Raw genomic sequence first — 14,598 nt, forward strand, 5'->3', positions numbered from 1 at the left:
ATCCCTGCTCTGGGCCTAAAATCAAGGAGCCTCAATCTTCACCACTGACACCAGTGAGGGACATTCACTTGGAGCAAAAATAGATGCGCAGTATTTCCAGATGCAGCTCTCTGCACCAAGAACAGTTTCCCTTAAGAGCACACAGGGAACACACTGCCATCCTGGGGCTGGTTTTCTCTCTCTCACCAGGCCCCAAAGAAGACTCCACATTGATCACAGCTGTAGAGCTGAGTTGTTAGCAGAGTGTTCCAAGCCAAGTCTTCCACCACTCTCTCTGTAAAACCAGTACCCTGTGTCCCTGCTCCAAATAGCTGACACACACACACACACACACACACACACACACACACACACACACACACCTGGAAACCAGCTATGCCCCCTCTGCCCAGACTATAAGGTAGATACTGCCGCCAGAACACTCTAAAGCCAGCTACTCTAAGGCTCTTACAAGGGTACCTAATTATACTGAGTAAAATTAATACTAATACAAATGGTAGTGTTTGACCAATGCAGGAAGGATTTCAGAAGTGGCCAGTGTCACCAAATAAATATAAGTACTCTCAAAGGTTAAAATATTCTCTAGAAATAACACAGATGGTAAGATTCACACAGATACAGAAAAACAATACTTAACTAATCTCACTACATTTTCCTGACTGATCTAAAGAATTACTGTGTCCTACTTACTTAATAAAGCAAGGCAAGATGAAGTGGTTGAGTGGTCTTGTCAATTCCAAAACATAGTGCCCTGAGAATTCTGTCTCATCGAATATTAAAACATCATTTCAATATTGGATTATGGAATGACATCACATCTGGTCATCTGCCTCTGGTTCCCACGCTATTCCCATTACTAGAAACTGAACCAGAATCTAGCACATATATGTCATAATACAGAAACACACACAGTTTTGCTAGAAGCATTGCAGCATCTGGAAGTTGTAAAACCATTTCAAAAATTTCTACCCTTTTAGGGTAGCAATTATTTCACCCCTAAGGACAATACAGGATTCCTGATCCTGGTTTTCACAGACATGTTGTCTCTGGCTGCAAGCAGAATTGTAAGATACAATCTTTATGGCCTAACCAGGTAATTTAATTTCATACTATTTTTCAAAGTTAGCTGGACTGAGATTAACTTCAATACAGTCTGTTATACAGGTGTATTTCTTTTCTGTCCAGCAGGACCCACTGTTGGTACATTTTAACACAAGCAGCTTTACAAATACATTTTCAACACAAGCACCTGTACAAATCAGTTTAATATACAAATGACATATAATTCTTTACAAAACTTCAGCTAGCTATGCTAGGATGTTACACATTCACTGCCCTACATCTCCTGGCATAGCTGGCTATACCTGACATCACAGTCTGCACATGTTAAAAGTGTATGTTTCTACTCTCAACTCTGTGGGGGACATTTTTTAAACAACAATTTGGTTAGAGGTGCCAAATGGAGGCACTGCCAGGGGTGCAAATGACCTAGTTACAGCTCTGAAACAACCTATGAAACGTTTTGCACCTATGGCTGAAGGATCCCCTGTGGCTGAACCACAATTAATGTTCAAGTATTAAATCTGAATTTACCTCTTTCCTCTCAGGACTTCTGTGATATTTTCTATGAAGGAATTTATGGATAGTGAATACTTGTTTTGCTTGAACAGATCCAGGCATTACTGATTACTTTTATGCAATCCTTTAGAATTCAAGTGTTTTAGACAGAAAACCTTTAGATGAATAGAGTTCAAAGTACACTTTTTGAATTTAGACCTGTGGCCAGACTTTGACTGGCTCTATGTCCAGAATAAGAACAAGGCACTGCAGAAACAGACTCTTCTCAATTCAGGAGCCAAATAAATCTGGAATATTAAATAAGTTTTTTTGAGTGCTTTTCTTTAATGCATTTCAGTTGCATCTTTAAGCTGAATATATGTAAAACAGTGTTCAACATTTTGCCAAGCCCATAAACAATATATGGAATTTGTCTGCCATAGGCGTACTTACCTGAAAATGAAGCTGTACTGGATATAGTAAAGGCCTAGGCCAAAAAGGGGATGGGATAGAAAAAGCACCCAAAAGTCAGAAAACCTTACCAAACTGAAGGAGTTGGCACACATCAATAAGTGAAGAATTAACACTAGGTCCCAAGTTAAAAAAAAAAAAATCATGAAAATAAGAAAAGCAGCCTAGGACCATTTTCTCCCTGTATATGAACCTTCTCTGCAGGAATTAATGGAGAAGGCTGATAGAGAGCAGTGCGCTGTTGAATAGGAAAGGTACCAGCAGCCTGGGAAAATGAGTTCCATTTAGGTTGTCGAAAGGGCTGTTCATCAATCAAATGCCCTTTCATCAAGACGTAAATACCGAACTATCAAAATTTCTAACGGCCACATAAGCACATGTTTTTCCCAGGAGAAAAAAATCACTTGGCTGTCATCGGGAATTTGCCCTTGCCTCCACTGTAGTGTGATCTCGGAGTTAGTATATTATTTAGGGGGTGTGGGGGGCAAAGCCCCCACTTCGTAGGGTGTGACAGTTTGTTTTTTTTGTTGTTGGCCAAGCGACTTTTTTTCTCCTGGGAAAAAATTCCCTTATGTGGCTGTTTAAAGTTTTGGTAGATCAGTGTTTATATGTCAATGAAAGGGTGTTCGATGAATAGCCCTTTCAACAATGTAATATAGACCCCTGGAAAAATTTTGCCTACCAAGCAAAATGGCATCAGTCCTGAAGGTATTACAGCATAGAGCAGGCAGTGTAGGTTATAACAATTAAGTCTACAAGGGAAAATTTAACTACTACTTTTATTTATCACAAGTGATAATATCTGTCAACAGAATGTATTCATGGAAGGTTTTTTTTTTTGATAGTAAGCAAACACATAATTATAAATATGAATGTCAGTGCAAAACAAATGTTTTTTTTAATAAAATAGCACATTTTAATTATAGTATTTATTAGATTCTCCACATTACAATAAAAATATTTTTTAACTTGTACTTCAATCATTAAATTAAACCTTCTACATAACTACTTTATCAACATTTCACAAGATGTCTGTTCACACATGCTTAGCCATACTGAAAAATCCCCAAACCTGCCTGCCTGCACCAGCATTATTCCAACTACCTACCTTCTGTCAGTTGATATATAACAGCTACATGCTGGCTATTACAGTGCTAGGGTATAAATGTTGGGAACATATCTGGAATGGAAATTTTCCAACTTTTCCAATGTATGGTGAATCCTTGGTAGCTGCCGTAAGCTATTCTAGTGTGGAGTAGTCTCAGATAATTAAAGAAAGCTATCTATTTGCAGGCTATGGTTGTTTCTGCCTCCAAGAAATTAGAGAAGAGTCTTGTTAGGAGTTGGGGGACCGGTAGAAGGCCCAGTGTCTACAAATGTTCTGAGATTAAGGCATGCCTAAAAACATACTGTTGAAAGCCAGTGTGAGATTGCAATCTCTTTCAGTGGAATCCTTACATCGCTGGAGAAAAGTAGAGCAACACAACACTAGGACTTATATCATACTTGCCTTCCAAATAAGCATCCACCAAAATGATGAGTGCACTGACCTGGTGCTCAGTTACATTATTATTTTCCCCAATTCTTGGTTTATCCCCATGTTAGATTCCTATTACAACTGTCTGGTAAAGCCCTGTTTTATGTGTGGATATGCCTTAAAACATCTGTGAATAATCCCCAATGATTTCTGAATGGTCCCTCAGCTTGGTCCTCATATAAGCAATGCATAAGACTGCGACTACCTTCTAAAGGATAACTGTATTATTATTATTATTATTTATTTTTTTTTTTTATCATCTGGTGCATGACCTAGTATCAAGGACATTAGGGCCTGTGATGGGGTCTACTGTTAGTTTATATTGATTTTAACCCACTCGGTATTAAAAGATTCCCTGCTTAAAACCATTTTATTAACCCATTCCTTGACAAGGAGGATGGTTAAAAGCTAGGGCATCAAAATATCAATAAATAATATCCAAATATAAAACTTACACAGAATTTTAAATAGATGCCTGGAAAGGATGCCCAGGCTTGACACTAACTGAAAAAAAAATAATCAGAATGGGGGAAAAAACACACCTGTATGAAACACTTCTCCTGTTTCATGTGAAACTTCTTAAATGTGTTGCTAACCATGAATCTGCAAACAGATGTAACACGGTTTGAAGATATGTAAACTTTTATACATTTTTCAAGGACGCTGTTAAGCAAAAGGCATTCCCCGCAGACACGCCTCCATCTCCTGTAGCTCCTGTACCATGTCATTCTCTGAGCCGTAGTGTGTTATCAGAATGGCTTCTGCTTTGGGAATTACATCTAGGGCTTCTGACATTGCAAATCTGTGAATAAATAGGACAAGTGGGAGAGGAAGAAGAAAATGTACATCGTGACTTCAAATCCATGTAACATAAATACAGAGATATCAAAGGTACTACTTCATATAAAAACATACAAATAACTAGAGATAAATTCTGTGGCTTGGGTGAGATTTTCTCTCTACTCCATTTGCCGAAAACATAACAGGATTTGTTACCAGCAAAAGAAAAGTCAACATCAAGAAGTTGAGTTTTTTATGCAAAACTGTAAAAATTAAAATGTGTTGGATAAGATACTGCCCCCCCCCCCCCCCCCCTCCTCATGGCAAAAGATGCAAATCAGACAGGAAACCTTGAGGAAGGAATTCTACTAATGACAACAGTCACCACATTAGTAAAAGACAGCAGCCCTACCAAACCCACAATAACTCAAGTTAGCTTTTCATAGTTTAACTACAGCATAATAGATAAACAGTGGGGATAAGGTTAAAAACATAGATAGGGAATGGATGACCACACTGTATTTCTGTGAATGACCCCAAATACTTTCAGCAAGGAAGCTAATCATTTACTGGATGATGTCTCACTTACAATGCACTTCTTGGTGTAAGTAAATGGAGCTATCTCTTTTGGGATTGGCACCAAACAAGTACTATAGCTTTGAATGAAGCCCTAGCCTTAATGAAATGTGACAATTGCCAACCAAAGATAAGAAATAATGCAACTATGAGAAATTCATCTACTCAGAAACAGTTCACTGGGGGAATTTTGGCATGAAAATCTTACCCATTAAAAAGAACCTGTGATAACTTTAACAGCTCATGTCCACACTGAATGCTACAAGATCCATAATGGGCTTCCACAACCTGGATACTGCTCCTGAGATGGGCAGCAGATGACTTCCAGTCACCTGAAGACAAAAAACAGATAAATGCAGACAAAAGTTAAATGAGGTAAAGTGTAATTTTTGTACTGTCATACCATCTCACTATTAATAGATAAGAAAGTCATGCTAATTAATTAAAAATAAAAGTCTCTCCAGGATACTACTGGCAGTTTCTTCAGTTTGCTTCTGTGGAACAGGCATATCAGGCCACACTTCCATATTCACAACCTCCACCAAGTCTTCCTGGTTATTGACACTAGCTCAAAGCAGGGGGTCACCCTAGTTTGCTTTATACAATGAGGCTAGTGCTTAAACACTGCCCTCATATTCCAGCAAGACCGGGAACTTAAAGCTTGTACATAGACATCAATAAGCACCACCTCCTTGTCTCTACCATCAAGACAGACTGGGTAGGGATGTCAATACAAAACATCCTCTGGCCTACAGCACTTCCTGGAATCTAAAACAAGCTAGGCTTACTGAAGGATGCCATGTCTCATTGTCTAGTAACTCTAGTTATATTCCTCTGAAAATGTGAGATGGAGCAATATAGATCCATAGTCACTTTTCACTTCTATTTCCCCTCCCCAAATCAGGCAGTGTCAGTAAGGTTTGGAATTTCAACCTTCTTCAGTAAGTGAAAACCAATCAATCTTTCTTACTAATTCCATGTGTCCTCTTCCCCATGCTAAAAGATGCAAATTCACTGATGTAATATTGTGCAGTATCCATGCATATCATCTCAGCATAAATATTTTGATATTTTGTGGCATCCAAACGAATCCACTCTTGGTAGACTACAGAGTGCCACTTCTCTGCCACTTATCATGTTCAACTGTTCTTGAATTACACTGCTTTTAAAGCTAATCTTTTCACTTGTGGGTACTATTAGTACAACATTCATGCCACAACATGCAGACTTCATACTGTGATAACACCATCTTTTATCACCTACTGTTCCTAACCAAACTAAAACTGTCCATGTACTTGCAGAGCTTACACTGTTTTTTATTCTATTGTATTAATTTGTCAGCAAACTTTATACACTGTTTTTGCTATGAATGCTGCTTGCACTTGCACACTTTTATACATTGTTTTTTCTACTAGTACATTACCACATCAGTAGATGCCACCCATACCTCAGTCTCACTCACATTTACTAAGATGTATAGAACAAGCAGTCCCTGAAAGGACTAAATGTCATGGGAAATTAAAAGCAAAGCACCTTGGTGGCCTACCGACATAAAGAAGCAGTACAACAAAAGAAAAGAAGTACTAAATGCCTACAAAAAAAACTGCAGTCTGCCCAGGCTCCATAAGAAACTCAATGAAGTGATAAAAATCATCATTAAGAAGATCACAGACAAACACAAACTAAAAATCACAACAGGAATAAAGGATAATTATATTCTTCAGCTATGTCAGGAAACTAAGAAATAATACCCAACAATGCTTAGAGTTGATCCACAATGGCAACAATACCCAACTCGACCCAAAGGATACTGCCAAAATACTAGCAGATAAATTTAGAGCTAATAGCACACCATCTACAGCCACAGAAATTCCACCAATCCCAGAGTCCTATCCATAGCTCTCAACTTAACAGATTTTCATAGAATGGCCAGATTTTAGCCTCATATTTTTGGTCCATTTTTCATAAAATTGTAATTTTTCTGGCAAATTAGTGGTAAATCATTAAAGAGTGAAGTTTGAAAATAAAGACAGACATTTAAGTTTCAGATTGCATATCTTTCAGAAAATCTATGCTAATGCAAAACCTGTTATTCAATTAATGGCCTGAAGTTAAACGCCAAAAAATGTATAGTCATACCCTTCGGGAAAAACAAGGTAACCCCAAGCTACCATATAGGTGGCAATCCACTAAGCACAGAAGAGGTTATCAGGGACCTGGGGACCCAGGTTGACAGTGGCCTTTCTTTTGACACTCACGTTGCTAAAGTGGTTAGAAAGACCTTCTACATTGCCCACCTGATCATGAAGGGATTCACATCCAGATCTAGTGAGGTCATTGTTCCCCTGTACTCTTCACTTATCAGACCAATGATCGAGTACAATGCCCCATTCGGGATGTATCTCACCCGACATCTGCAGCAATTGGAGAGACCCCAAAAGTTCCTCACCAAAGGATAAAGGGACTCCAAAATCTGTCATATGCTGCCAGATTGAAGAAACTCCAGCTCTATTCAGTCGCATACAGTCTGCTCAGAGGTGACATGTGCCTGACATACAAGGCCATGTCCAACCCGGAATTAATGGACATGCTCCACCTCAAAAATCCAAATCCACAAAACCACTAGAGCAAGCGACTTAAACCTTAGCACGGATATAAATAGGACGTGCTGGAGGGATAGATTTATCACTCAGAGACTCCCTATGCTGTGGAATAAAATCCCGGTCCATGTGAGGCAGAGCACCTCGCTGACTCTGTTCAAGAGAAATCTAGACCTGTGGATGGGAGATCGTAGGTTTACCCCGGGAATCATCTCTGTGTCACTGCTGGACAGAGGCACAACAAACTAATGGGCACAGTATTTTTTCATATAAGGGGTGGCGTAAGCCACAAAAATTTGGGCCAGGCTTATAAATGCCTTAGGGCAGATAGCCTAGTATAAACCTATGAACCTATGAACTTTCTGAGATTGTAAGTGCAATATTTAAAAATTGAACCTATTTTTGGCCTTTGACCCATTTTTATTAATGGCTTTGTCCAGATTTCTTGCTCTAAGAGGTTGAGAGGTATTGTCCCATCCCTTCCTGGATTACCATGGATGATGTCACAACTGTCTTCTCCAAAGCCCAAAATACTATGCCAATGGGTCCCAATAATGCTCTGATGGTTAGTTACTAGCATACCTCTCAGTTGCCCAGATTTCTGCCTCATATTTTTGATCTGTTTCTCACAAAATCTGTGATTTTTCTGGCAAATCACTGAGTGAATTCACTAAATAATGGCAGGCACTGAGTTTCAGCCTTTGCATCCTTCGGAAAATGCATGCCAACACAAAGCTTGTTATTCTAAGAACTTTCTAATTTTATATGAGCTATATTTAACATCTGTCCCTATTTTTTGAACTTTGACCCCCCCCCCATTATTTTTGGCTTTGTCCAGATTTCTTGCATTAAGGGGCTGAGAGGTATGATTACTAGTATCAGATGCACCCTTCTCAGACCCACTCACAAACCTTTCCAACCTAAGCCTGTCCATTGGATATATTCATAAAGGCTAGAAAATGACTATCATAATGTCATAACAAAAGGCAGCCCTACCTCCACACCCATAAACTACAGACCCTGTAGCCAAGACATTGAAGGCATCATTTCAGACATCATAAACTCAAACACTGAAAACCTTATTGCTCTGAACTTGCACCAATTCTGCTTCATGAACTACTCAACCTAGTAAACTGAAGCTGTAGATGGTGGCCTTGCATTTCACACACAGCTAATTTCAATCTGGCGAAAGCCTTTGAAGTGAATTTTCCATGCTGGTATTACCAGAAAAGTTCAATTCATAAATATAAATCTTTGTATTGGCAAGTAAATACCAAACTGTCGTTCAGACAGAACTTGCATACTAAAATTACCTGGAGCCACTTCCATAAGTAAAAAGCTGACCAGTGGTGTCCCCAAGGGCTCTCTGCTGGATCTTTCCTATTCAGTACTTACTTTCAAAAGAATAACCCAGACCTACAGCTAACTAAATTTGCTGATGATTGCAAGCGAAGTATTGTTGTTTTTGTTCACTCAACATCTGATACCACCTCATACCAGATTATGTATATACACACACACACATATAGCTAGATAGATGCACCATATGTTTACATTACACATATATTATATATACACACGTCCATACACTGACACAGGGTCACACAGCTGTTCAACAAATAAAGAACATGAATGCAATGTGGTTAGGAAAACTGAAAGTCACTTTAACTGAACCAGGGTTTACATTCTGCCCCACAGAGTGTACAAGGACCTTATCTCACCATAAAAAAAAAAAAAACTTATTTTCTGATTTATGAAAGCAAGTCTCAAAGAAGTCCTTGCAATGATGTTAGCTTTGGGTAACTGTCATTGATTTGACATGAAATACACAAACACAATGCGCACACAAGTTGGTTACAATACAAAGTTGCTGCACTTGGCAGTGGTAGGGGAGGCAGACAGTTTTCAACAAGGTTTCCCCTAGCAATGGCACAATTTCTGTACCAATGACAGACTGAGAAACCACTTGTTTGACATCAGAGGCAATGACTAAACCTGTTTGCTAAGGAGTTGGCTTCCCCAGAAATATGATTTGCAGTCAACATAGCCTATACCCATACCCTCACTGCCTCTCAACCAAGGGGTAGGAGTGAGTTCATCCTTAGTTATTGACAACACCAAACCATTGCTATATGTTCTAATTGGATGGAAATTATGCCTTGCATTAGGGGGTTCTAAAAGGCTTGGAGTTGGAGAAAGACTGCCGTCATCTCCAGTACAGTGATATGCAAAATTTCCTCAAAATGTGAGCATACACTTTGAACAGCCTAACCTTGAAAATGTACCCCCTACCCTATGACAGCAGTAAGGACCAAAAACTGGTTGCCTAGAGAGAGATGGAGTGTGCAGCCACCATTTAAGATGTGCTTTGCAAGCTTTAGATATCTTTTTGTGTAGAGTCATGTAACCTGAAACTTGAGACCATAATACTCTAAATCCACTTGAAATATTTTCACAAAAAACTTTAGAATGAGTACATGTGAATGTTTACTGCCATCAGATCTAAGTTTCTAATACCCTGAACCACAGGCTGCAGCCATGACAAACTGCGACTCAACAGCCTGATTAACTTCTGAAGAATAAGGGTCCTGTCTGTGACTAAGCAGTTCTTGGATGCAACCTATAAATGTTGTTGTTTGTCTTTTCGGCTTTTCCCGGTTAGGGGTCACCACAGCAGAACTCCGGTCCGCTAATGATTGGCAGTAGATTTTTTTATGGTGCCGAGTTGCCAGCCCAACGCCCAACCTTCAGCGAAGGCATGCCCATTCACGCATGTCTTTCGGAGGACATGCAGACTCCACACAGAAGGCACTCCAGCCATGAATCGAACTGGAGAACCTTTTGCTGTGAGGCAACAACACTTAACCTATGAATGTGAACAACCAAAATGCTTCCAGGTGTGACTTCACAGTGTTCATACTTATTCCAAAGGACTGAAATAGTGTGATCAAGGATTCCAAGGCAGAGGTCAATCTGCTCAAGAAGACAATCCAGGTAGTGAACTACCTTTACTCCTTGCAACTTCTAGCTCAATGCAACAACAGTCACATACTGTGTGAACACCCGGGGGGCTGGGGTGAGGTCAAATTTAAGAGTATTGAATTACCAATGACTCCCTCCTATCCAGAAGTATAGATACCTCCCAGACAGCTTAGCTATATTTATGTGGAGGCAAAGGTTGGGGCAGAATTGAAAGACAGACCCTTAGCCATCCATAAAGCTTTCTTTTGAATTAAAATGGGTTAAGACACTGAAATATAGGCTGGCCCTGAGGTCCATTATTTTTTTCAATTCTAAAAGAAATTGGGCTAGGGAATTCCCATTCTTTGGATAAGACATTAAACAGAGGTCCCATCTGCTCGAGCTGGTGATAGCTCAGGTGAATGTAAAAGATCCCACAGCACCTATCAAAAAGAGAAGGGGAAGTACTAGGAAAATGGAAACCAAAGTCTAAACCAACTTTACTAGATGTAGTGACGATAGTAACAGAGTTAAAGCAACTAGAACTGGGATCTTTAGAAAAGGCTAGGAGCAAATTACACAGGAAAATGGGAACAGTGAGATTAATACATGCAGTGGAGAAACGAGGTTTAAAAGAAGGCGGGATATGAATGAGCTACGTAATGGCTGACTAACAATGACTGGATATCTTAAACATGCTGCATAATATTTGCAGCTTTGCACGGTTTGGAATGTATAATGTTTGCAACTGAAATTGTGTCTCTATGGTTTCTTGTCATTTATATAAATGTAACATGGCCTACATCATACATGATAAATTTAATAACGATGTTTCTTTTTTTTTTTTTAAGAGAAGGGGTTCTTTGTTATTACAGTCACAAATATATACATCTTGTATACAACTTTTCATAACATATTTACATTTACAATATTTACAACTTGATTCTTACAAATATTTATATAAAATTTTCATTTTTTAGCCACCCCCCCCCCACTCCTTTCTCCATAACCAGAGTCTTGCTTTTTTCAAAATTTCTGGTAATAAGCACTTTCCATCATATTTTACTTCATTAACTCTTTCAGTCCATATTATCCATATTATGCAAACAATTTTTCATCCAGTTTATGTTATTTTGTTTTACATTTTCATAATGTCCATAATCAATCATGTCCATGTTAATACATTCAGTATTTCTCAATTCTTTTAACTATCCTTTATCATGCATCTCTTTCCACAACTTAAGTATTTTTTACACTTAAAAAAAATGTTCAGTTGTCTCTAATTCACCACAATGTATATAAATTCTATATTTTGTTGTTTTATATGGTATGTTTGCCTTAACCAATAGCTTGCTTCTTGATAACCACCATAAAAATCTGTACATTCTACGTTTCTTGTATTTATTAATTCTCATTTTTATTACTTTGGTTTTCTCTTCACTTATTTGTCTACAGGGGTAAACATAACATTTTTCCTTGACATTCTCTGATCATATCCTTCTATTTTTTCTATCTTCCGTATATCAATTTTCCATAGTAGTATTTTTTCTTGATATAATTTTATGCCCATACAATTAACGTTTTTACTTCTTTTCAAAACATTCTAGCTTTTCCCAAATTACTTTATGTTCCTCTTTTATAATTCTTGTATGTAACTTTTCCTTATCTTTCATACTTACTACAATTTTATACAAGTTTAACGAGAAAACATATACAACTGGGTGTATCAAACTCAACCCTCCTCCTCTGCTTCTTATATAAAGCATACAAAGTTTCACTGGGTTCCATCTTGACCCCCAAAATGAATGCAAAAATTACATTCATCAAGTCCTTTTCTAGTGTTAATGGAATCGTGCATACATTAGCTAAATGTGCAGTTTTGCCCAATATTATAAGGCTACTTAAAAAAAATGTCTTTTTCCTGTATGAAAGCGTAAATGTTTCATACCACTTTTTAATCTTACTGTTTCTCTTAACCATCCATTTACTACCATTCTTACTTTGTTTTCCCTGTATACCGATTTAAGATTGTTTATTATTTTATTACTTATATTCTTCTAAATTTTTTCATAATGCCTTTTGTTGTATTTTGTCAAAAGCTTTATTTACATTCCCTATTAATATTTTCAGTTCCGTTTTTCTATTTATTATGACTACCAATTCTCATATCAATATCAGCAGTTCTTGATTTCCCTTGTTTTTAATTCCAAAGATTGTTTCAGATAGCAGTTTAACTTTACTTGTTAATCTTTTCTCTATTATTTTTATAAAAATCTTATAATCTACATTACTTAATAATAGTGGTCTCCATTTTTTATATCTGTTTTTTTCTCCCTTTTCCATATGAATTTCATTACACCTAAGCTTATTCTTTCGTCAGTTATACCTTTTGCAAAGCATTCATTCATTACTATTAGAAAATATTCTTTTTGCCATTTTTGCATGTTTTTCTACATTAAACATTCAAAATCCATCTATACCTGTAGCTGATTCTACATTTACCATCTAAAGTACATTTTCAAATTCTACTACTGTAATCTTTTCTTCCATTCTTGTACTGTCTTCTTCAGTTAACTTACTTAATTTCCATTTATCTTTTATTGTAACGTCACATATTGAGAATGTCTCCACTATATATTCTTTGATTGTTTTCATAATTCCTTCTTGTGTTTACTATAATACCTTTTCCTTAACCATTTTGCTTAAGTATGGTGCTACTTTTTCTTTCTTTCTTTCCTTGCTAAAAGTATCTTTGTTTAAACAATCTTTTTCTATTTTTTCTCGATTCATTTCATACAACTTTCTTTCTCTTTCTATAAAATCTTCTCTATTGTTTAGGTTTTAAATATTTGGTTACTAGTTTCCTTATATACATTAAAATTCTGTAATCTTTCCAATTTTTGCCATCTTAATACTGTTTTTCTACATTTTTCTTTTAGATTGATCCACCAACTTATCCAGTCTTTGTAAAATTCTCTCATGTCTATATGATCTTGCCATAACTATTGTATTATGTCCTTTGCATTCAATTCTGACTCATTAATCCTTTTTATTCATTTACCTATCTTTGTGTAATTCATGTTTTCTTATATTTCTATCCATATGGCTAAATGGTCTGAAAATCCTGTAATTTTACGCCCTGGATGTAGTTTACTCAAGCTGTCTGAAACTATAAAATAATAGATTTCTGTTCTTAAATTACTTCTTTTATATGTCCATTTGTTATTTTCGCATACATACATTTTATTACATTTAATCATATCTAGGGTTACTTTAACATCTGCTTATTCTTTTTGTCTGCATCTTAAATCACAACTGAAGTCCCCCATTACTATTACCTGCAAGTTTAAACTTACATGATCCAGTGTTGTTCTAAATATGATTTCTCTTTGTTTCTGTAAGGTATATGCATGCAGTGTAATTACTCTATAAATTTGATTTTTACATTTCATGTCTAGTATTACTATTCTACCAGTGAGTACTATTGTATAATCTAGCTATCCATTCTTTGCATAGGATGGCTATAACCGAGCATTTTTTATTACCTAAATTCCAAATAACTTTACCTTCCCATAACCCATTTATTTGTTCTCTTCCTTCATATGTTGTTATACTGAAATATGCAAGTGCTATAATGTCCATATCAAATGTTTTACACCATTCTAATACTCCTATTCTGTGATGAATATTCTTCATGCTGTTGACATTAATGGCTAAGATTTTCACTTTAATTAATGAATTTTACTTTTGTCTTACAGTTACTTTTTTGAACTCACATTTTAGGTCTCTTATTCTTTTGCTCTTTTGCTTCTTATTTTTACACATTAATACAAGTCATGAAGGAGAAAATAACTTATTTCTTCTTTCTCATTTGTTTCCTTATCTTTTACTTCATTCATACTCTCTCTCTCGCATCCATTACTTTGATTTCATTGATTTGTTTTTGCACTTCATCTATGGTGTCTGATGTAATTTTCTCCTTCTCCTGTTCCTCTACTAATATTGTTTTTTGTGTATGTTTCTCTAATTCTTTACACTCCATCAAAGAATGACCTCTCTTTTCACATTTTATACATTTTTGTTCATATTTCTTTGCTTCGTGACCCATTTTTCCAC

At 36.8% G+C, this 14,598-nt stretch overlaps 1 protein-coding gene across 1 annotated transcript in view; it reads right to left on the reverse strand.

Moving 5' to 3' along the window:
* Positions 1–2,789: 2,789 nt before the first annotated feature.
* Positions 2,790–14,598, reverse strand: part of SMYD4 (SET and MYND domain containing 4) — a 192,738-nt gene continuing 180,929 nt past the window's right edge. Inside the window, exons 9-10 of the mRNA XM_044054369.1 lie at positions 5,130–5,253; positions 2,790–4,367 (exon numbers count right to left, since the gene is read on the reverse strand). Of these exons, the coding sequence (XP_043910304.1) occupies positions 4,232–4,367; positions 5,130–5,253 (260 nt within the window). The 3' untranslated portion in view covers positions 2,790–4,231. The remainder of the gene's footprint in view (positions 4,368–5,129; positions 5,254–14,598) is intronic.

This window comes from Protopterus annectens, chromosome 13.part0, assembly GCF_019279795.1.
Source record: "Protopterus annectens isolate FY-2018-M chromosome 13.part0, PAN1.0, whole genome shotgun sequence".
Classification (NCBI taxonomy): Eukaryota; Metazoa; Chordata; order Ceratodontiformes; family Protopteridae; genus Protopterus; species Protopterus annectens.